The sequence below is a fragment of the Vespa mandarinia genome, chromosome 20 (genome assembly GCF_050613455.1).
Source record: "Vespa mandarinia isolate Hongniang chromosome 20, ASM5061345v1, whole genome shotgun sequence".
Lineage (NCBI taxonomy): Eukaryota > Metazoa > Arthropoda > Insecta > Hymenoptera > Vespidae > Vespa > Vespa mandarinia.
The window spans coordinates 1,231,925-1,251,955 of NC_140829.1; the positions used below are offsets into that span (position 1 = coordinate 1,231,925).

General features: G+C 26.4%; 3 protein-coding genes and 1 long non-coding RNA gene across 12 annotated transcripts; 2 read left to right on the forward strand and 2 right to left on the reverse strand.

The window, feature by feature from the left end:
- Positions 1–183: 183 nt before the first annotated feature.
- On the reverse strand, positions 184–1,617 carry Trmt112 (tRNA methyltransferase subunit 11-2). 2 transcript variants are annotated; one of them, XM_085662938.1, is made up of 3 exons: positions 1,513–1,617; positions 607–708; positions 184–526 (listed from the first exon to the last, which is right to left on the reverse strand). In XM_085662938.1, exons 1-3 carry the CDS (start codon positions 1,615–1,617, stop codon positions 332–334), a joined length of 402 nt encoding a protein of 133 aa, XP_085519064.1. In that variant the 3' UTR covers positions 184–331. The 2 variants fall into 2 exon arrangements, with proteins under 2 accessions (XP_085519064.1, XP_035735017.1); XM_035879124.2 differs by lacking the exon at positions 1,513–1,617 and adding an exon at positions 864–1,238.
- Positions 1,618–2,042: 425 nt separating this feature from the next.
- On the forward strand, positions 2,043–9,061 carry Edem2 (ER degradation enhancer, mannosidase alpha-like 2). Of its 3 annotated transcripts, none has more exons than XM_035879072.2 (17): positions 2,043–2,184; positions 2,246–2,291; positions 2,366–2,466; positions 2,600–2,639; positions 2,716–2,828; positions 2,915–3,068; positions 3,162–3,290; positions 3,363–3,534; positions 3,606–3,763; positions 3,823–3,927; positions 4,032–4,376; positions 4,466–4,627; positions 4,695–4,793; positions 4,859–5,176; positions 5,257–5,449; positions 5,551–5,663; positions 6,084–9,061. In XM_035879072.2, exons 1-17 carry the CDS (start codon positions 2,063–2,065, stop codon positions 7,770–7,772), a joined length of 4,059 nt encoding a protein of 1,352 aa, XP_035734965.2. In that variant the 5' UTR covers positions 2,043–2,062; the 3' UTR covers positions 7,773–9,061. The 3 variants fall into 3 exon arrangements, with proteins under 3 accessions (XP_035734965.2, XP_035734966.2, XP_035734962.2); XM_035879073.2 differs by having other exon boundaries at positions 5,257–5,443; XM_035879069.2 differs by having other exon boundaries at positions 5,257–5,470; positions 6,084–9,060.
- Positions 9,062–13,479: 4,418 nt separating this feature from the next.
- Positions 13,480–19,225, forward strand: Wdr59 (WD repeat domain 59). Of its 6 annotated transcripts, none has more exons than XM_085663014.1 (19): positions 13,480–13,808; positions 13,896–13,945; positions 14,015–14,150; positions 14,229–14,442; positions 14,519–14,652; positions 14,720–14,869; positions 15,104–15,263; positions 15,338–15,417; positions 15,493–15,559; positions 15,653–15,861; positions 15,934–16,197; positions 16,273–16,423; positions 16,491–16,684; positions 16,760–16,896; positions 17,045–17,257; positions 17,330–17,450; positions 18,383–18,543; positions 18,620–18,873; positions 18,958–19,225. In XM_085663014.1, exons 1-19 carry the CDS (start codon positions 13,755–13,757, stop codon positions 19,095–19,097), a joined length of 2,889 nt encoding a protein of 962 aa, XP_085519140.1. In that variant the 5' UTR covers positions 13,480–13,754; the 3' UTR covers positions 19,098–19,225. The 6 variants fall into 6 exon arrangements, with proteins under 6 accessions (XP_085519140.1, XP_035734975.2, XP_035734981.2 ...); XM_035879082.2 differs by having other exon boundaries at positions 17,330–17,456; positions 18,958–19,223; XM_035879088.2 differs by having other exon boundaries at positions 17,330–17,456; positions 18,620–18,728; positions 18,958–19,165.
- LOC146872345 (uncharacterized) lies at positions 18,769–19,991 on the reverse strand. Its single transcript, XR_014983351.1, has 4 exons — positions 19,695–19,991; positions 19,493–19,649; positions 19,195–19,414; positions 18,769–19,082 (listed from the first exon to the last, which is right to left on the reverse strand). It is a non-coding gene; the product is annotated as an uncharacterized LOC146872345 (long non-coding RNA).
- Between the last annotated feature and the right edge of the window lie 40 nt (positions 19,992–20,031).

The following is a 20,031-nucleotide window of genomic DNA, read 5'->3' on the forward strand; positions in this document are numbered from 1 at the left end:
ACAATTGAACTTATTTATTATCTCTAATAAATTTAATAAAAACTGTAATAGTTCCAGATGTATATGTTCTATTAAAATGTATCTTCTTATATCATAATTTTAATACAATATAAAAAATATTACCTATATTTATAATTATAATTATAAAAAATAGAAAAAATTAAATCACAAAAATCTGAAACACAATGCTCTATATAGAACTCTTAATCATAACATTTGAATACATAAAGATTATATTCTATTTGCAAATATCAGTATTTATGATAATATACAAGAATTTTATACATGTTTTGATGTATGATTTTATGACTTATAAATTGTCTTATAAAATTTAAACTTCGTCTTCATTCAAAAGCATGTTTGGTATCCCATCATTAATGGGAAATTTTCTGCCAGATTCTGGACATAACAAGTCTCCATTTATAACTTCTACTTCTAATAGCACATGGTGTACTTTTTTTAAGAAGTCTTCATTTTTCTCATAATCTTCTATTAAGTTTTGAGGAAGTTCACCAACATGTCCAATCTATAAAAAATCTTTTAACTAAAAATATGAACATTGTATATAAAAGTGCACATATTAAATTAAATATTTTTTAAACTTACACTCTCTGCAGCTTTCCACAAAGTTATCCAGTCCAATTTTGGTATGATCCTTGCTATAAATTCTGAGTTGAAGTCTACTTCTGATACTTTGATGTCTTTTGCCTGTAAAATTATTGAGAATGTTTTATTATAATATTTCAAATAATCTTTAATAATAGATGAAAATTAATTTTTGGAGTAAGATTTACAAGCATGAAATGTTAACCTTATTTAAGATTGTCTTTAATCTTTTAAGTTTCTTTATGAAATAAACTTACGATGATCCCTAAAGGATAACCTACAGTAACACCTTTTAAGCATTTGGAAGTTAACATATTATGTGTTAACAGTTTCATTTTTCTTTTAAATTAAAAATCACTGTAGTTACAGTATACAAATATTCGTTCAGCATTAACAATACTATGCGCGCGCAAGAGTTCCGGCGCAGAATGTTGAAAACGTAAGCATCGTATGTCATATATATATTTTCATGTTTCTTTTAATTTACTCTCTGTACATTTTATATTTTATACATAATATCCTGAATAAGTAATCAGAAGTGCACTTCTTTATAAATTTTTATTTTAATTTTTATAGAATCGTATACGATAATAAATAAATATAAATAAAACAATTAATGAAAATTGAAAAAAGGTAACATTAAATCTTTATTAAGTGTGAAAATTCAAAAGTACATTAAAGACCGCCATGAATTTTTATCCGAATCACATGATCGCTTCTATTGTAGGAGTTAACTCTCGTTATGAGAGGTTAGTTCATCAAGAAAAACGTTGATTTTAATAAACATAATGCAAATAAAAGAAGATCGATGTGCGAAATATCTTGTTTTTTTATATTAAATAAGGTTGTGTCGTAATGACAGAATAATAGACTATTTAATGAACCCTTCAAAACATAAATACATAACATGTCGAAACATATGTCGAACAGTGCTGCAAAGTGGAAGACTTTGAACAAACTAACGGAGGCCACATCATCTGGCCTTGATAAAAATGCGTGATCAGCTGTCATTAGCACTTTTTTATCTTTGCTATTATTCTGCTTGTAATATAGATTCCTTAATCAACTTTTGATGAATTTTTCTTAAATCAAATTTTTCGGGATATAACCAAAAAACGTTTATGATCTACGTGTGCAGAAATTGATCATCAGTGCTTCCTCTCCTTTTTCTTTACTTGTTTTATACATTGATAGAAATATGTTACACTATCTTCCATTAGTGACATCTTTAAATTTACCGAACAATGGCTCGTGTGTATAAAAATTATACAACGAAGAAGCATTAAAAAAATCCTGAGCAAAGATTTGTATAGTAATATTTTATTGAAATTGTGTTAAATAATATTAAAATTTTGTTGGATGAAGTGGATCAATTAAAATATTTTTGAAAAATGTTATGCTTAACCATAGATATGACATCTTGACAAACAAAAAGGAACATATTTTTTTATGAAGAATGGCTCGTGATTCTCTCTTATTTGGATTGTTGATGTTCGGATGTAGCATACGTGCATTAATGGCTACATCCGATGATGATCAACTGGATTATATGAGTAAAGAAGAACGTGAAGCATTAAAGTATGTATAATAAACCTTCAATTATTATTTATCATTTTTAATAACTTTGTATTATTTTTAGGGACGAAGCAAGGGATATGTTTTATCATGCTTACAATGCTTATATGGTAAATGATACTATACTTAATTATAATCTTTTAACAATTGGATGGTACTGAATCATTTTTTGGAAAAATTATAGGAAAATGCCTATCCCGCAGATGAGTTAATGCCATTAAGCTGTAAGGGACGATATAGAGGATCAGAGCCAAATAGGGGTGATATTGATTCTACATTAGGAAAGTAAGAATATATTAAAATCTATTATATTTCATATTTTTTTAAAAGAATTATCTATAGTATAAAAAGTGACACAATAGGTTTTTTTTTTAAATAAATTTGTTTATTTATTAATTTTTTTTATATATGCTTACAGTTTTTCTCTTACGTTAGTGGATACCTTAGATACACTCGTGGTAAGAATATTATTAATATAAGGATAGTATAAAATTGATATTGAATGTGCTTACAGTTAAGGTATTAATGTTGTAGGTGTTAGGTGATTTGGAAGAATTTGAAAATGCAGTAAAGCTTGTTGCTAGAGATGTTAGCTTTGATACAGACGTAATAGTGTCTCTATTTGAGACTAACATCAGAATGCTTGGGTAATTAAGCTGAATCAGGTTTATTTTATCTATCCGCATATAGTTAGTATTATTTTAATAACAATGTTTTAATATATACTTAACAGAGGTCTTTTAAGTGGTCACATATTAGCTGAATATTTGCAACAAAGAGCTGACATAATGCCATGGTATAGAGGCCAATTATTAGATCTAGCCAAAGATTTAGGATACAGATTTTTACCTGCATTCAATACATCTACTGGAATACCTTATGGCAGAGTAATGTATCTTTTTACTTGATTACTTAATATTGTTTTATAAAAGTTATTTCTATACGTGAGTGTGTAATAATATATAATCTTGTTTATTTAGATTAATCTAAAATATGGCATGAAGGGAGTTCCCACAGAAGTATCAAGAGAGACATGTACTGCTTGTGCAGGTAGCATGATATTAGAAATGGCTGCCTTGTCAAGATTAACCGGAGAATCAATTTTTGAAGTATAGTTTCTCTGACATTATCAAAATATTCAAAACTCAAGATAATTAATTCCTTACATATATTTTATATAGGAAAAAGCACAAAAAGCAATGGATGTATTATGGAGAATGCGTCATAGAGGAACTGATTTAATGGGTTCGGTATTGAATGTAAATTCGGGTGACTGGGTACGTAGAGATTCTGGTGTAGGAGCAGGTATAGACTCCTACTATGAGTACTGCCTAAAGGCTTATATTTTATTAGGTATAAATTTTATATTCTTTTACCAATATTTTTATTGATATCAGCCATAGTAAGAATTTACTATTATATAGGAGATGAAAAATACTTGGGACGTTTTAATAAACACTATCAAGCTATCATGAAATATGTGAGTCAAGGTCCAATGTTGTTAGATGTACATATGCATAGACCAAATACGAATTCAAAAAATTTCATGGATGCTTTGCTAGCTTTTTGGCCTGGTTTACAAGTATGTATAAAATCTTTATCAATTTTATATCACAATCTATTTCACATTTCTTTTTGCAGGTGTTGAAAGGAGACATTAAGCCTGCAGTAGAAACACACGAGATGCTTTATCAAGTCATGCAAAGACATAATTTTATACCAGAAGCTTTTACTACTGATTTTCAGGTACATAATATGATAATAAATATATTTGTTCTATGACATATGTTTGTATAATTATTATATTTATAACATTGTAATGGGATTTATTTTCCACCAAATTTAATTAGGTACATTGGGGACATCATCCATTGAGACCAGAATTTTTAGAATCAACATATTTCCTATACCGTGCAACAGGCGATCATTACTATTTAGGAGTTGGGCGTAAAGTACTCAAGAGTCTTCAAACATACGCTAGAGTATCGTGTGGTTATGCTGCTGTATCGGATGTTAGGACTAATAAACATGCCGATACTATGGACAGTTTCGTATTATCAGAGACGCTTAAATACCTATATCTGTTATTTGTGGAACCAGCTGATTTAGTCTTAGATTTGGATGAATTTATTTTTACAACTGAAGGTCATTTACTACCACTGACGTTAGCTTCAATAAGAACAAATGTTTCTTCCGTAAGTCTTCAACAAAGGTCATAAATGTGATCAGTAAATATTTTTCATTAATTCAATATGGACTGCTTACATTTTAAAAATATCTTTAGGAATTTGAAAGAGATTCTGTTCAAGTAGATGAATTTGATCGGACATGTCCCAACAGTTTACATTTATTCCCAGCATCAGTTAGACAACCATTAAGAAATATGGTGGAAGATGTTTGTCCAAGACGTCCTATAAAAAGAAGATTAAGTGCATCCCAATTTCAAGTAAATTTATCCAGTTTTTATATTGTATTATTATTTCAAAATAAATAAATATGGATTTTCATTTCAGGCTAATAATATAGAGCATTTGAAAATGTTGAGTGAAATGGGTATAACAACTTTAACATTAGCAGATGGAAGAGTGCAACTATTGCATACATTTTCTAATGTAATTTCTTTTTTATATAAGTTAAAATGATATTCATTTCATAATAAAAATATTACTTTTTCAAGGCAAAAACTCCACAAGATTCTGAAGAAGGATTATTATTTATGCAAGAAATGGTTGAACTTAGTATAACTCAGTCGCAGCAAACAGAAACTAAGCCACAAGCAGTTACGTTTATAAAACCTAAAACGTATCCACCACAAAAAGTTACACTTTTAGCTGGACCAGCACATTTTGGTCCTGAATTACATAGTTTTAATAAAGTTACTGGGAAAGTTGTGTTCACATATCCTCTTGCAGCTTGTACAGATCTTCTTAATACAGACAAATTGATAAATAAAATAGTAATCATGAATCGTGGCGATTGCATGTTCATGGAAAAGGTAAGATTTCTATAACTACGTGAGTAATAAAATAACATTTATATATATTGTTATATATATTGTTAAACAAATTAATACAGGCTCGAAGAATTCAAAAAGCCGGTGCTATAGCAGGAATAGTATTAGACAATGTAGCTGGTACTAGTGCAGCAACGTCTCCAATATTTGCTATGTCTGGTGATGAGAAAGAAATAGATGATGTGACAATACCTGTTGTGTTTCTCTTTAGTGTAGAAGCTGCTGAATTGATTAAAGCTATTAGTGCAGGTGGAGGTGAACTTACTATTACCATTGGTAAAAAAGTTTATTTAAAAAAATATAAATATTAAAAAATTTATATATATATAATAATAAATATTTATTCAAATCGATAGGAAATTTTTTTTCAAAGGATGAAGTTCAGCTAAAAGCACCTACTGACTTATCAATGTTTGAGCAATTGAAAGGTTCTTTAAAATCTTTATTCACTCAGCAAATCACATCACAGGTTTGTCTTAATATCTTACAATCATTGGCGGATTTAGCCTTCAAGGAACCCGAGGTATTGCAAATTTTAGGAACCTGATTAGAATAAATCAATTATACAAAATATAAATTTTTCCGGTTCAATGTTAATATAAATGATGAAGTGAGAAATACATTATTCACATTCGATTATAGTAGCAAATATAGAAATAAAAATTATATACCGATCACCAGATATTAAATTAAATTTATTATATAATATAAATTTATTTATATGCTAGTGTAGGGGCTTCTATCTTACGGAGGCACGTCTGACGGACGATTGTCTCCACTTCTCCTTTATGTGCATAAATCTGCCATTACATACAATGATTTCTCTGCATTATATTTATTTTATATTATGTAAATAAACTAAAAAGGAATTTCATTTTTATCTTAACAGAGTCTTGTAAACAATGATTTACAAGAAGATATAATTTCTAATACTGAGAATGAGCAACAGGACACTATTGAATTTCGTCATTTATCTGCACAAATTATTAAAGATTCACTTGGAGGAGAGATAAGGGTTACAGCTAAATCAAATGTACCACTTATTCATATGACAAAAAATTCAGAAGCAACAACTTCGCTGGAGAAACAATGGCAACAATTGAAAGAAGTATTTGTAAACCAAATGTACATTGGATCTGGCCAAAAAACTGGATTATATATTAGGACTTTCCTATTGACAAGTTATTACAACTGGATAATGACAGAGCAAGGTGTGGATACAAATATATTCAGTGCAGCAAGTTTGAAACAAAAAGTTTTATGGTTCTTAAAAGAATTAAGTGAAGTTGCACCAAATCCATCGAGTGCTTTATCCATTGGTCAACTTATGGATTCTAATAAACAAAAAATATTAAAACAACATTTACTTACAAAAATGGATCTTACTGTCTTATATTTGAAAGAGATTTCAACAAAACTCAAAGAAATAAGGTCCACAATGCCAGGTTTAACTCCATTTATAAAGATTTCAAGATTTGATATACGACAAATTAATGAATACATTGTTTTACGGCATTTATTACGAGAAATATTTGATGGAGATGATAAAATTATTAAACAACATTTAGATCTTCTAGATCATATTGGTAAAATTGTGAAAAATATATACCAAGAAATATTAATGGATGATTGGCAAAAAAATTTAGAAAAATTTGGTGGTAATAAAGATCCCGAATTTTTAAAACTGCAACGTGCATATGTTGCATTAATACAAGAGGTAGATTTCACAAATGATAATAATGAAAGTAATCCTGAAATTAATACAAAGGATCTATTTAAATTGTTGGATGAAAATAAAGATTATGATAAAAAATATGAAAACTTTGAAAATTTTATATGGACAGAGATAGAGAAAGTTAACAAAAATACTGAACAAAACACTTTACAAAAGTATGAAGATGAATCTAATATTTCTAATTATATAGAGGTTAAAAATAATGAAAATAAAATTATTACTACTGAATCAGATAAATTGTCAATACAATCTGATGTTTTAAAACAAAACAAAAATGAGAGTGTGAAAAATAAAATTGAAAATATAGAAGAAAAAGAATTAGTATCTTTAGACATAACACAACAGAAAAATGTAGATGCTATAGATAAGACAATTAAAAATAAAGAAAGTTCGACAGAAACTTCATATAAGAAATCTTCATTTAATGATGGTAATCTTTTATTTCCTATTTCTAAAGGTACAATGAAATCTTATGTCACAGAATCTGTATCACAAGATGAAATTCAAAAAATATTACAAGAAATTCAAGAAGGAATTGATGATAAAATTAAAAATAATAATAAGAATAAATTAACTAACAAACAAAACACCAAAAAAAATAGTAATAATAATGTCATATCTACAGATCTATTAGAAGAATTTAAAAAACCAATATGGGCATCCAATGAAGAAAAATCGAAATTTTTTACAGAATTTCATCAAAAGGCAAGATTATCTAATACAAAATATAACCTAAAAGAAGAAAGTGATTTAAAATATAAGGAAGACTATACTATCAATTTTAAAAGTAGGGAAAATGATGACAAGAAATATAAAATAAAACATATCGATGATGAATTATAATAATGATTTTCCATATTTAGGCAATTATAATTATTGTAACAAAGAAAATCATCTTCTACTTACACAAAGCTTATTGATAATGCACCTAATATTTTTGCAAACAATTTAGGTGCAATGAGTTTCGAAGTTTTTATATTTACCAAATGTATTATATAATGATAAACTATAATTATATAATAAAAGAACTCAGTGAACAAATTACAATTCAGTGATATTCTGGATCTATAAAAACTCTCAAATTATAAAAAAACTGGTGCTTAGAATGAATATGTAATGTATTGTGAAATGAGAGTATGGGGAAAGGAAAAAATATATTGTTAAGATGCATGTCTATACGCGTTTTATTAGAGAATATAGCGTATATACATAGGAAATTAGACTAATGTGATTTTGGGAAGGATATGAAGTAAAGGCTCTAACAGATGTACATTTTATATATTATATAATTAGAGTATAGTTTTCTTGCACTTTATAGTATATGAATATTGTATTTTCTATTACTCCAGAGAATATTAATGTTTGTTATTGCCCTAACATTAGTACTTTCTACTTTAAATAGGTGCCATGTTTTCCAATACTAATTACAATATGGAAATAAGAAAATATTTCGTAAATTGACAATCTAATGAATATTATAACACATTTTTTCCATTTATTATATTTTCGATAAAAATACTAAATTGAAAAGTCTAATTGTTAAATATTATTATTTAATGTTAAAAACAAAGATTTAAGTATACTAATAGTATCTTTCATCTGTATATTACAGTATTTGTGTTATATCTTATCAAATTACATTTGAGAGCCAGAAACGATGATATTTGATGTTCAAACAAAACATGTGATCACAATGAATCTGCATAAATGCAATTAATTTTATAGGCATTAATGTTAAAAGTAAAAATATTACTTCCAAAGTATGTACTAAATTTTGAAATCATTTATCAAATCTTAAAAATTTAATTAATTATACAATATATGGCAATGTAAAAATTATGATTTAATTGTAATAATTATGTGTCTTAAATGTACATAAGTGTGTATAGTAAATTGTATGTAGTATATAATATAAAGAAGCATACCATCTCAAGGCTAATTAAAGAGTAGTTGATTATAAAAATATTCATAAAATGATAATATAGATTTGTTTTACTGCATTTATATGATTTCTTCATTCATAAAATTTATGCAAAGCACAATGCAGTATAAAAAACACAGCTATGAATTTTTAGCAATTTTATTTTTATGTTTCATAAAAATGCACAAAATTTTTGCATTAATTTTCATTTCAGCTGTTATATAATTCATACGTGTATATGTGGAATATATATATATATTTATATATTTATATATTTATATATTTATATGTATATATATTCCACAAAAATATCTAATAAATATATATATAATTCCACAAAAAATGTAAATAATGGAAGTTTCACTTTAGTATCATATACTTGTGTTCTAATAGTAAAATGACACAATGCATGTAAAATGCCAAAAGACATTTTTACACATATATTTTATTGTACATAAAATAAATAGAATATTATATTGTATAATCTATTACTTCGTGTATGTTGATTGCCTGTACTTAAATTTGTATTCTTTTGAGTAAAATCATAAGAAAAGTTATATGCATTGTGAAATTTCATATATTAAATGAATATGTAAATGTAAATTGAATAAATTTAATGTTTTAAGACAGTATTGAAAACTGTCTGTATTTAGAAATTAAACTTTTATAGTTTTATTGAAATAAAAAATATTCATTTTGTAAAAAAATATATCAACATCTAGTCACATTTAATATAGTAATGAGAGATAATAAAATATAGTAATGAGAGAGAAAGATATCTGCTAATTGCTATATTCGTATTATCATTCGATATTTCGTACATCCTTCAATAGTACACAGTTAGATATACCATATTCAAAAAATTAAAACTCGATAATCTTTATTTGATTTATTTATAGTACAGTCTATTATTTAAATTTATAATAAATTGAATCTTAAGATATTTATTTTTATGATCGATCATTTTTACGAATGCATTTGTAATACATACATTTGTAATTGCAATGGATTGTTTTGAGGAAACTAAAGATTTGTGATAGAAAGCTATAGCGTCAACAAATGTTGTTAAGATCTGAAGGCTTTTTGTGGTATTTACTAAGATAGAGATGGTTAACATTGTTTGAATTTTAAACGTACTACGTGTAGTTTACATTAATATAATAATATCATTAAATAAAAGAGCAGTCAAATAAGAAATATCAGGAAACAATTATTTTGGTGGACTGAAGATATAAGGAAATTAAGGAAAAAAATATGTATAGCCAATAGAAGGAAGATACAGAGATGTAAAAATTTAAAGCAAAGAGCTATTCTGATAAAAGCATATTAGGAAGCAAAGAAAAATTTTTTAAGTGGCATGAAGATTGACAAAAATAGCAACTAGAAAAAGGCAAGCAATGAGATGGATAATAATTCTTGCAATCAGCCATATAAAATAATAAGACATTTTGGAGCATTAAAGTATGATATTCAAGATACAGAAAAATAGCTCATTGAGATTGCAAATGAGCTTTTTTCACAGAAAAAAAGATCCATCTGAATAGAAGATAAGAATTTTGAGGAGAATGAACTGTACACAGTGGATGTAGAGATTTGCAAGATATGCAAAGTGATAGAATCTGATGGTATCCCTGATGAAGCTTTAAAAACTATGATAGGAAAATACCCAGAAGTATTGTATGTAATATACAATATTTTTTGGTATTGTGGAGCCTTCTGGATACCTCAAAAAAACAATTTCTAGTTTTGTTTCCTATAGATCCTTTGAAAGCACTTTCTTACAAATCCCTATATATAGCTCTTGTTCACCCCTGTGGAAAACTTATTCTTAGCAGATTAATGCCTTTGATCAAAAAGCAATGCATTTTCCAAAATACAATGTAATTATAAAGGAGGAAGGTCATCGATGGATGCCTTAAGGATTGTGACAGAAACAATAAAACGGGTCTATGAAAGGCCAATAAAAGAAATAATGCGTGTTATACTTATTACACTAGACATAAAAAATGCTTTTGATTCAAATGAATGGAAGAATATTATAGATAATGTAAAAAATACGAATGAATTAACTAACCATATAATCAAGAAGCCAGAGATTTATTTTAATAATAGATAGTTCCTAATACGAACTAAAGGAGAAGATAAAGAACAGGATATAATTGAAAATGTTTTACAGAGATTTATTAAAGGATTAGGCATATGGAATGTAATGTTTGATGGATTCTTTATAGTAGAAACTTTAACAGCAGCAACTACAATATGTTTTATGGATGATATAAGGATTTTGTTACAGATAGAAATATAGAAGAATTAGAAAAGAAAATAAATAATAAATAATTGTCATAATTTGAAATATGTCAGAATTTGCATTTAATCGAAAATAATCAATACCCTTATATATTTCATGGGAAAACCATCATTCTTGTTATACTTTTTGGTCTTTTTTTCTTGAACACGTGAAGTACAGACATACTGATATAATTTTAAGTAATGTATTAAGTGTGTATAATAAAAGATATATATCTTATTTGCATGATTTTAACAAACCTTTCAACAAAGTAAAAAGAACATATTGTGTTTGTATGGTTCTGTTTATAATTGGTACATTGTAATATATAAATGTGTATACACATATACTTCACGATAAAAAATGGCACACCTCACAAATTCAATGTTTTCATCACTTAAATGTAACAAATATACTCTTGATACGTATACATTTTTATTATAAAATACATGATATTACAAACAAACAAAAAGACTAAAAAAAGTTTTTTTGTTATTGTAACAAAAAATATACAAAAAAACAGTGCGACAAAATGATGTCATCTAAACAAAAAAATGTGATTTAAATACTTAAAATAATATAATAAAATATATAACAATTTTTAATACTTTCTATGTTCTTCTTTATTTGTTAAAATAGCCAATATACATTTCGGAAGTACACTTTCGAAATGTACTTTAGAACACTTCAAATATGAACTTCAGGAACACTTAAATAGTTTTTTTAATATATTTTGGTTGTACTTTTATCCATTTTTATTTAATGCACATTTTTAAATCTGCAAAACATTGAAATTGTCTTCCATCTTCATAAACATTTCTTGCAAGTTGTGTCCAATAATTTTTAATTATTTTAAGATCTGATGATCTCGTTGATCACCTTAGAATACTTATTTATTCAAAATTTGAAGCATCTTTTAAAATCACACGTTTTTCACGATTGTTTACTGTTTTCGGTCGATCAAAACTCTTTTTTTTTTACGTATGCTTGTGGATTTTTTAATAAATTATACACTACTTTTCTGCTTCAATATATAATGCGTGTAATTTTTGAAACGAAATGGTTCTCTTTATGTAGTACCAAAACCGTTTTTATTTCGACGTCAGATAAAAATTTTCCTCTACCCACAGTAAAATGTTAATAAAAAAAAACGACAACAAACACACACAATAATACAGTATACGGTCGGACGATTTAATAACAACAGAAAAAGAATTTCGAGGCTATGTCATCATTTTATCACATTGGTGACTGCTTTTGTTTACGTTTTAATTTAACTCTTCCAATAAAAACAACTTTGGAATTCTATTAAAATATATATATAAGGAAAAGATCAAGTTTTATCACATCTAAAAATAGCAATATTTAGGAGTATACTATTTTTTTATCGCGGGGTGTATTATATATTAAAATTAAAGAAACTTATTAAATGTTTTATTACATATCAGAAACCTTTCTTCTTTTTCTTTTTTGCGTATCAGGAAATTAAAAATACATCATTATATTCACTTATATAATAATCGTATTTACACATTTAATATTTAATGTAATATTGTGTGTGTGTGTATATATATATAGAGAGAGAGAGAGAGAGAAAGGGAGAGAGAGTTATATAGAATATGTTAAAAAGTTACTAAATGCCTTTAAAATATTTACATTTTATATAAATAACTAAATTTTATGTACGCTGCAGATTGCTTTAATCGAATTCAAAAGAACGAATTCCACTAAAAAATTAAATTTATGACATAGATGGTATAATTAAATCAAATGCATCGATATATAAGATGGATTGTATGATAATAAAAACATAAAATATCATCATCAATTACATTTTATTAAATAAGAAATAGAAAATGATTACCTAACCTTTATTTCTTTATCTTATAGAGTTCAATATATTTACCATGGAATACACAGCACACGCAACAAACATATGGCGATTAGTGCAACAATTGAAAATAAATTTCGCGGAAAAAGCAAAAAGTTACTCTTTTTACTATTTACAGAAATATATTTTTTTAATAAATTAAATAATAGAGGAACAAGAAATAAAAACGACTTTCTCTTAACATAGGTAGAAACAAATTAAATTGAAGAAAGTAGTTTACAAAAAAATTTGTTTTTTAAACATATATATTTTCTTATACATAACACACATACCAAGGGAATTGAACCGAATTCTCGTCTTCGTTTTCATAATTGAAAACTCTTATCGTTTCATTCAACAACAGGATTGGTCACGATTGAACAATGTACACTTACCAATCTGGTAATGTCAATGTTGAGACACCAAAAACGAAACAGACAAGGTTGCCATCTAATACTAAAGAATAAACTAAACTATTATCTATGGAAGTGCTTTCAAGATTATACCTACGTATATAGATTCTGATTTTCACTTTAATTGCATTTATATTTTGAATCTTATGCAACAAGCAAAAAATGAATTGAAACTTTTATTTTCTTTTATTAACTTGGTTTTCCACAATTTAATAATTTAAATATAACTAGATCCGTGGAATAAGTTTCTTTCTACATATGTACAATCTGTTGTATTACAAATTTGTCTAACCTTATTACAGAATGTTGACAAGCATTTGTATTCATTTGTAAAATGTCAAAACGTTGGAGCAATGATTATGTGGTTACGGAGCACCGTGACTTACAGGTACATAGAACGTCATATAACTTATTTTTAAAAAATAAATACAATTCAATAATGAAACATAATTCTTATATTTGTTATTGATTTCAGGCTAATACTATGGCCATAGATGCAACCGGGAATTATGTTTTACTAGCTGGGTATACATATATTTATTAATTTATTTACTTATTATTATAAACTTATTATTAAGCTCGTATGTTCTACAGTCGTAGATATTTTGCCATAAAACAATTGGATGAATGCAAGGAAACTTTACGAAAATTTCAACGACAAAGTAAATATGAAGTAGGTTCTGCAGAATGGAATCCCACACCATTAAATTGTCACTTATGTGCAATATCAGTAAGAAGTTATATTTAATGGATTCACCATTATTAAATAATTTCATTTATTTTTTTAAATTAATATTTGTTTTTTCAGAGTAATACTCGTATAGAAATATTAAGCCTTACAGTAAGTAGTGGATATGAGCTACAAACTATCTATAGTCTTAAAGCACATACCCGTGTAGTTAATGATATAAATTGGCATCCAAAAGAACCTGACATTATAGCTTCTTGTAGTATTGATACTTTTATTCATATTTGGGACATAAGAGATCAACGAAGACCTTGTTTATCTTTATCAGCAGTTGGTAAAGCAAAATAAATAATATATGCTTTTAGAATGAAATATATAATTGTTGTATTTTATAAATATTTTTAATATAGCGGGATCTTCACAAGTACGTTGGAATGGTTTATCGCCACATACGTTGGCTACTACTCATGATGGAGATATTAAAATATGGGATCAACGTAAAGGAAATAGTCCTGTTCAATATATAGCAGCTCATTTAACAAAGGTTGCTATTTTTAGTATTTCTACACACTAGTTTCTTCTATAATTAATAAAATCTTATAATACTTTAGATACATGGTTTAGATTGGTGTCCATTTAGTCAAACTCAATTAGCAACATCTAGTCAAGATTGTACAGTTAAAATTTTTGATATTGGGAATCCAAAAAAAGCAGAAAATATCTTAACAACAAATTCTCCTGTATGGAGAGCACGATATACAGTAAGTAAACTTAAATATATATTATTTTATGTTCACGTTTTACTTTTACATTTTTTTATGAGATGATATCTCATTTTATCTTTTGACGTCAAATCTACAGCATTAAATAAGCAAATTAAATATGTAAAATATTTTATCTAGAAATAGAAAAGAGTCATAATTATAAACATTTTATAATAATATATAAAATGCATACAATTTTATATTTAATATATTAAAACATTGATTTTCTAGCCTTTTGGAGAAGGATTAGTAACGATAGTAGTACCACAGTTAAGACGAGGAGAGAATAGTCTTTTATTATGGAATACATCAAATCTTAGCGCACCTATATATACTTTCGTAGGACATACCGATGTTGTCTTAGAGTTCCAATGGCGACATAAAAAATTAGGTATTATATAGTATTTTAAACAATGTTAGTAATTAAGGAAATCTTTCTCCCTCTATCAATTAAACTGTACACAGAGAACACTGACTATGAATTAATTACGTGGTCAAAGGATCAATGCTTAAGGATATTTAAAATTGATCCTTTTTTAAAAAAGGTAAGATAATTATAAAACACTGTAGTAATGGAATATTCATGAAATGAACAAGAAATCTGTAGTATAATGTTTTAGTTATGTGGACATGACAGTGACGATAACGCCTCCGTTTTTTCCCAATATGGAAAAGATAATGCATTAAGTACGTATAAATTAATTATATATTTATTCAATTTGTTCAAATTCATTATTCATTTGTTAAGATATAACAAAGTTTATTTAAATAATATTATAGGTTCTTTGCAATCCGTTCAACAACTTCAAATAAATGATGCGCAGAATAATCAGGAAACAAATTATATAGAAACAAAAATTGATGATTCTACATCGAGTACGGAATTAAGTACATTTTCTGAAAATACAAAAGATATATCATCACCTACACAACCCAAGACATTACAACAAGAATTTTCCTTAATAAACATGAATATACCAAATATAGAGGTAATATAGTTTAAAATTAACATAATAGATGTTGTCTATTATTATCTTTGTAAACATTATAAAACTATTTAGGTAAATGCAATGGATGCAAATGAACGAAGCTGTACTGTTACAGCATGTAATACTAATTATAACGTAGTACTTAAAGTAAATTTCCCTAGAAACTATCCATACAATGCACAACCTACATTCCAATTTTGTCCTGGAACAAGCATTGATAATGCAACAATGGCAAAATTATTAAAAGTTTTGAAACAGACTGCTCAACAACGCGTCAGAAAAAACCGTTCCTGTTTGGAACCATGTCTTAGACAATTGATTATAACGTTAGAACAAGTAAATAAATTATGATATTATTTTGTATTCTAATATTTTAACTACATTATTTTATATTCTTTATATTATTTATAGATATGTAAAAAAGATGAAAATGAAACCAATCATCTAGATTATTATATACAGGATAATGCAAACTTTTTAAATTCCTCTAATATGTGTACTACTTATCAAGATGCATATATACCATTTCCTCGAACATCCGGTGCCAAATTTTGTTGTGTAGGTTTGTAGGCATGTTGTAAACATTCAATAATGTTCTAAGATCATTTATAATACTAATATTTCTCCAGGTATACTTGTATGTTTTGGTCGTTCTTCATATCAAAGAAGATCTTCAATAAAACCAGAAAGTATAACACCTAGAGCACTATCTGCTTTAGGAAGTGGAATTAATAATGGAGAACATTTTATGAATATGTATCCAAATACTTATGTGCCATCTAATGATGGTATATCAATCAGTTCTTTCTATTTTCAAGATCGTGTAAGTTAATATTTTTTACTACAGTTATTATATATTATCTTTAAATTAGCATAACAATAAAATTTATGTTAATAGAAAAACATAAGACGTAATTTACATAGTACAAATAGAATACACGACAGGCCATGTTGTAAAAATTATCGTTCATTGGTTACAATTTACGAAGCTTCGTCTCTATTTTTTGTTAGTAAAGAACTTGCAGAAAAATATATGTAAGTATAATACAAAATGTAATATTTTATTAATATAGCATTATTATAATATATAATAATCATTATATTATAATTATCATAATGTTTTTTCATACATTACTTGTCAATGACTTTGTGATGTTTTTTTGAAATTTATTTTTTGTTGTAGTATTAACATTACAGATATTCCAGCTATGTGTCAGTATAATGCAAATGTTGCTGCTACATTGGAAAGAGCTGATTTGGTACAAGCTTGGTGTTTAGCTGCACTTGTTATATCACAATCTTCTTCCAATAAAGGACAAAACTTATTTCAAACATCAGATAATGATCTTGCTCCATGGGCTTTACATCCGTTCGGACAAAATTTAATTCATTCTTTGTAAGTATTGTATTGTAAAGAATGTATTTGTAATACAACAAAAAGTATATTCTACGTATGTTTGTTCTTCAGAATTCAACATTATGCTAATCAATCTGACATACAAATGGCTGGTATGTTGAGCTGTGCATTTAGTTATCGATCTGAAAATGTAGATGCTACGCAAACACGAATAGTTAGCAAATCTGTTAATGTTAGTGTAAGTGATCTCACTATTTGTAAAAGCAATAACTTATAAAATTATTTTAAGATATTTAGCTAATGATTGTGTATATGCACAAATGATAAGACAGTCATATATTTGACAAGAAAAATATAATGATAAAATAGTAATAATTATTTTATCTGTTATTTTTTCTGACAATTCAAACAAAATCATAGTTAAAGATAGAATTTCGAATTAAATCTGACACTTCTACGTTATTCTATAAATAAATTACTAAATTATATATTATATTTACGATAATGTATAATGAAATCGTATGAATGCAGTTCAAAATTTCATTTTTTCCTTTATTGTATAATGACTAAGGATTTTAAGAACCATATGTAATTATAAAAGATTCATTATATATTGCTAGCAATTTATGTTTTAATATTTTATTCTTTTGTACTATAATGTACATGTACAGATGTGCTCGCACTATAAGTAATCTAAGAACTGATACAATATTATCTTTGTTATAGAGGCTTTCTGCGAATACTTCTAATAGTGGTGGTTGAAGGTAATGTATTTCTTTTAAATACTGTTCTAAAGTGTGTTTTTCAAATATATTGGTTCTTAGATTGCTTTGTCATAAAGATACTGTTCCTTAACTCTTATCAATATTATTGAAGTAGAAGTGTCAAAAAAGCTGATTTTATTCTTTTTAAGTGTTTACATAACACTTCAAATTCAAATATCAAAAATATTTTACATACATATGCATTAATTTCACATATAAATAGTAAAAATGTATTGAATATATTAAGAATATAGATAAAGAATTGTATTCTTAATAAACACGGATATATATAGTTAACAGTTATTCATTATTTTTTATTATAACATTTTTACATAACACAGTTCGATATAAAATATTTTGCTACAACACAAGTAATATATTAATAAAACACATGTTTTAGCCTGGTGGTTCCCCATATCATACAATTCATCTAGCAGATACAACATTAGAAGGATGTAATTTTCCAAATTTAAAACCACATAGGTCCAATTCATGGTCTGAATCTCTAGATGATTTAAAAATTATACAAGATACATTTGGAGATTCTGTTAAAAATATTAAGTAAGTATAAAGAATTTAATCTTTATAAACATTGTTATAAAATTTAAAGTAAGATACAGTCTGTATCTATAAACAGAGTACTTGATGAAAAATATACAGCACTTTATAATGGATACAAAAAAGCATATGCGGAGGTACTACATAGATGGCAATTGTTAGATGCAAGAGCACAAGTGCTGAAGCATGTAAGCATAATGCCAATTGATATACATAAAGGTGTTGAATTCCAAAGTGAATGTCAAATCTGTGGTAAAGTTTGTAGAGGTCCTCAATGCTTAAACTGTAAACGATTAACATTTGAATGTGTAGTCTGTCATATTTCAGTTAGAGGTTTGTGTATGATTGTTATAATATAATAAAAAATTATTTCATAAATTTCCAATCATTTTATATTAATACAATATATATTTCTAGGACCAAGCAACTTCTGCATTCTTTGTGGTCATGGTGGACATACTCAACACTTAGCAGCCTGGTTTGTTAATGAAACAGTTTGCCCAGCAGGCTGTGGGTGTTGTTGTTTGCAAGAAAGTTCTATACTATTAAAAATGTAAATAATAAAAAGAAGCAAAATTGTATATACCAATGACAGATAATACGTGTTATGATAAAATAATATTTTTTAAGAAAAAAGAGAGATTTATTAATTACCTGTTACAAAGAGTTGTGCAAATCTATTAATATAAACATAATCTATTTGTAACCTTATTTCTTGAATTATATAATGACAGATTTAATTGATCACTAATATTTACTGTTTTCTCGCTATTATTATTATTTTTAATATTTCACTCTTGGTTAACAAGATTCTCTTGATCCTTTTCAGTAAAAGATGAATTAAGAAATAATTTTTCCATCTCTTGTAATTCGACTGAAAATAAGAATTTGATAAATATTTATATTTAATATTAACATTGTATAATGTATCATTTAAAAAAATATGTTATACGTTCATCGCGAATTGCTTTTTCTCGTGCAAGCTCTGGTTCTCTTATAGATCGTAATTTTTCTTCTTCTTCACGCAATGCAGTTTCCAAAATATAATATTTTTTCTGATTTTTAAATCCACAAACCACTCCAACAATTAAAAATGTCCATCTAACAAACTAAAGCTTATATAAAATTTGAATGAACGAAATTTTTTACATTACCTTTATTAGTGGATTAACTTCATATGGAAGATAAACAACTTTTTTTTTAACCATAATAGATAACTAAATAAGTAATAAATATATTCAATTTATTAACAAAGTAATTATTTTGTCTTTTGTATGTTGTGAATTAGGTTACAAATTATCTGTTTATTTTCTTGTTTGGATTTATAGTGTACATAAACTAATCGAATAGTGAAAAAAAAACTAATCAAATAATTTATAATGCGTGCATGGTAATTTTTTAATATATTGATGGAATAAATTTAAAAAATAACTATTTGTTTTTATAAATAGTTATTTTATAACGTTATTTCTAAGGATTTAATTTATAAAA

What these genes read in the sequence shown, in the direction of transcription:
- Wdr59 (XM_035879082.2), top strand. Translation starts at nt 13,755, where the DNA reads ATGTCAAAACGTTGGAGCAATGATTATGTGGTTACGGAGCACCGTGAC. An exon ending in GTCACTTATGTGCAATATCA is followed by an intron (nt 14,151 to 14,228) that starts GTAAGAAGTTAT and finishes TTGTTTTTTCAG; the next exon opens with AGTAATACTCGTATAGAAAT. An exon ending in TATGGAGAGCACGATATACA is followed by an intron (nt 14,870 to 15,103) that starts GTAAGTAAACTT and finishes TTGATTTTCTAG; the next exon opens with CCTTTTGGAGAAGGATTAGT.
- Trmt112 (XM_085662938.1), bottom strand. Translation starts at nt 1,617, where the DNA reads ATGACAGCTGATCACGCATTTTTATCAAGGCCAGATGATGTGGCCTCC. An exon ending in TCGACATATGTTTCGACATG is followed by an intron (nt 709 to 1,512) that starts TTATGTATTTAT and finishes ATAATTTTACAG; the next exon opens with GCAAAAGACATCAAAGTATC. An exon ending in TGTGGAAAGCTGCAGAGAGT is followed by an intron (nt 527 to 606) that starts GTAAGTTTAAAA and finishes GATTTTTTATAG; the next exon opens with ATTGGACATGTTGGTGAACT.
- Edem2 (XM_035879069.2), top strand. Translation starts at nt 2,063, where the DNA reads ATGGCTCGTGATTCTCTCTTATTTGGATTGTTGATGTTCGGATGTAGC. An exon ending in CTGGAATACCTTATGGCAGA is followed by an intron (nt 3,069 to 3,161) that starts GTAATGTATCTT and finishes TTGTTTATTTAG; the next exon opens with ATTAATCTAAAATATGGCAT. An exon ending in TATTGCATACATTTTCTAAT is followed by an intron (nt 4,794 to 4,858) that starts GTAATTTCTTTT and finishes TACTTTTTCAAG; the next exon opens with GCAAAAACTCCACAAGATTC.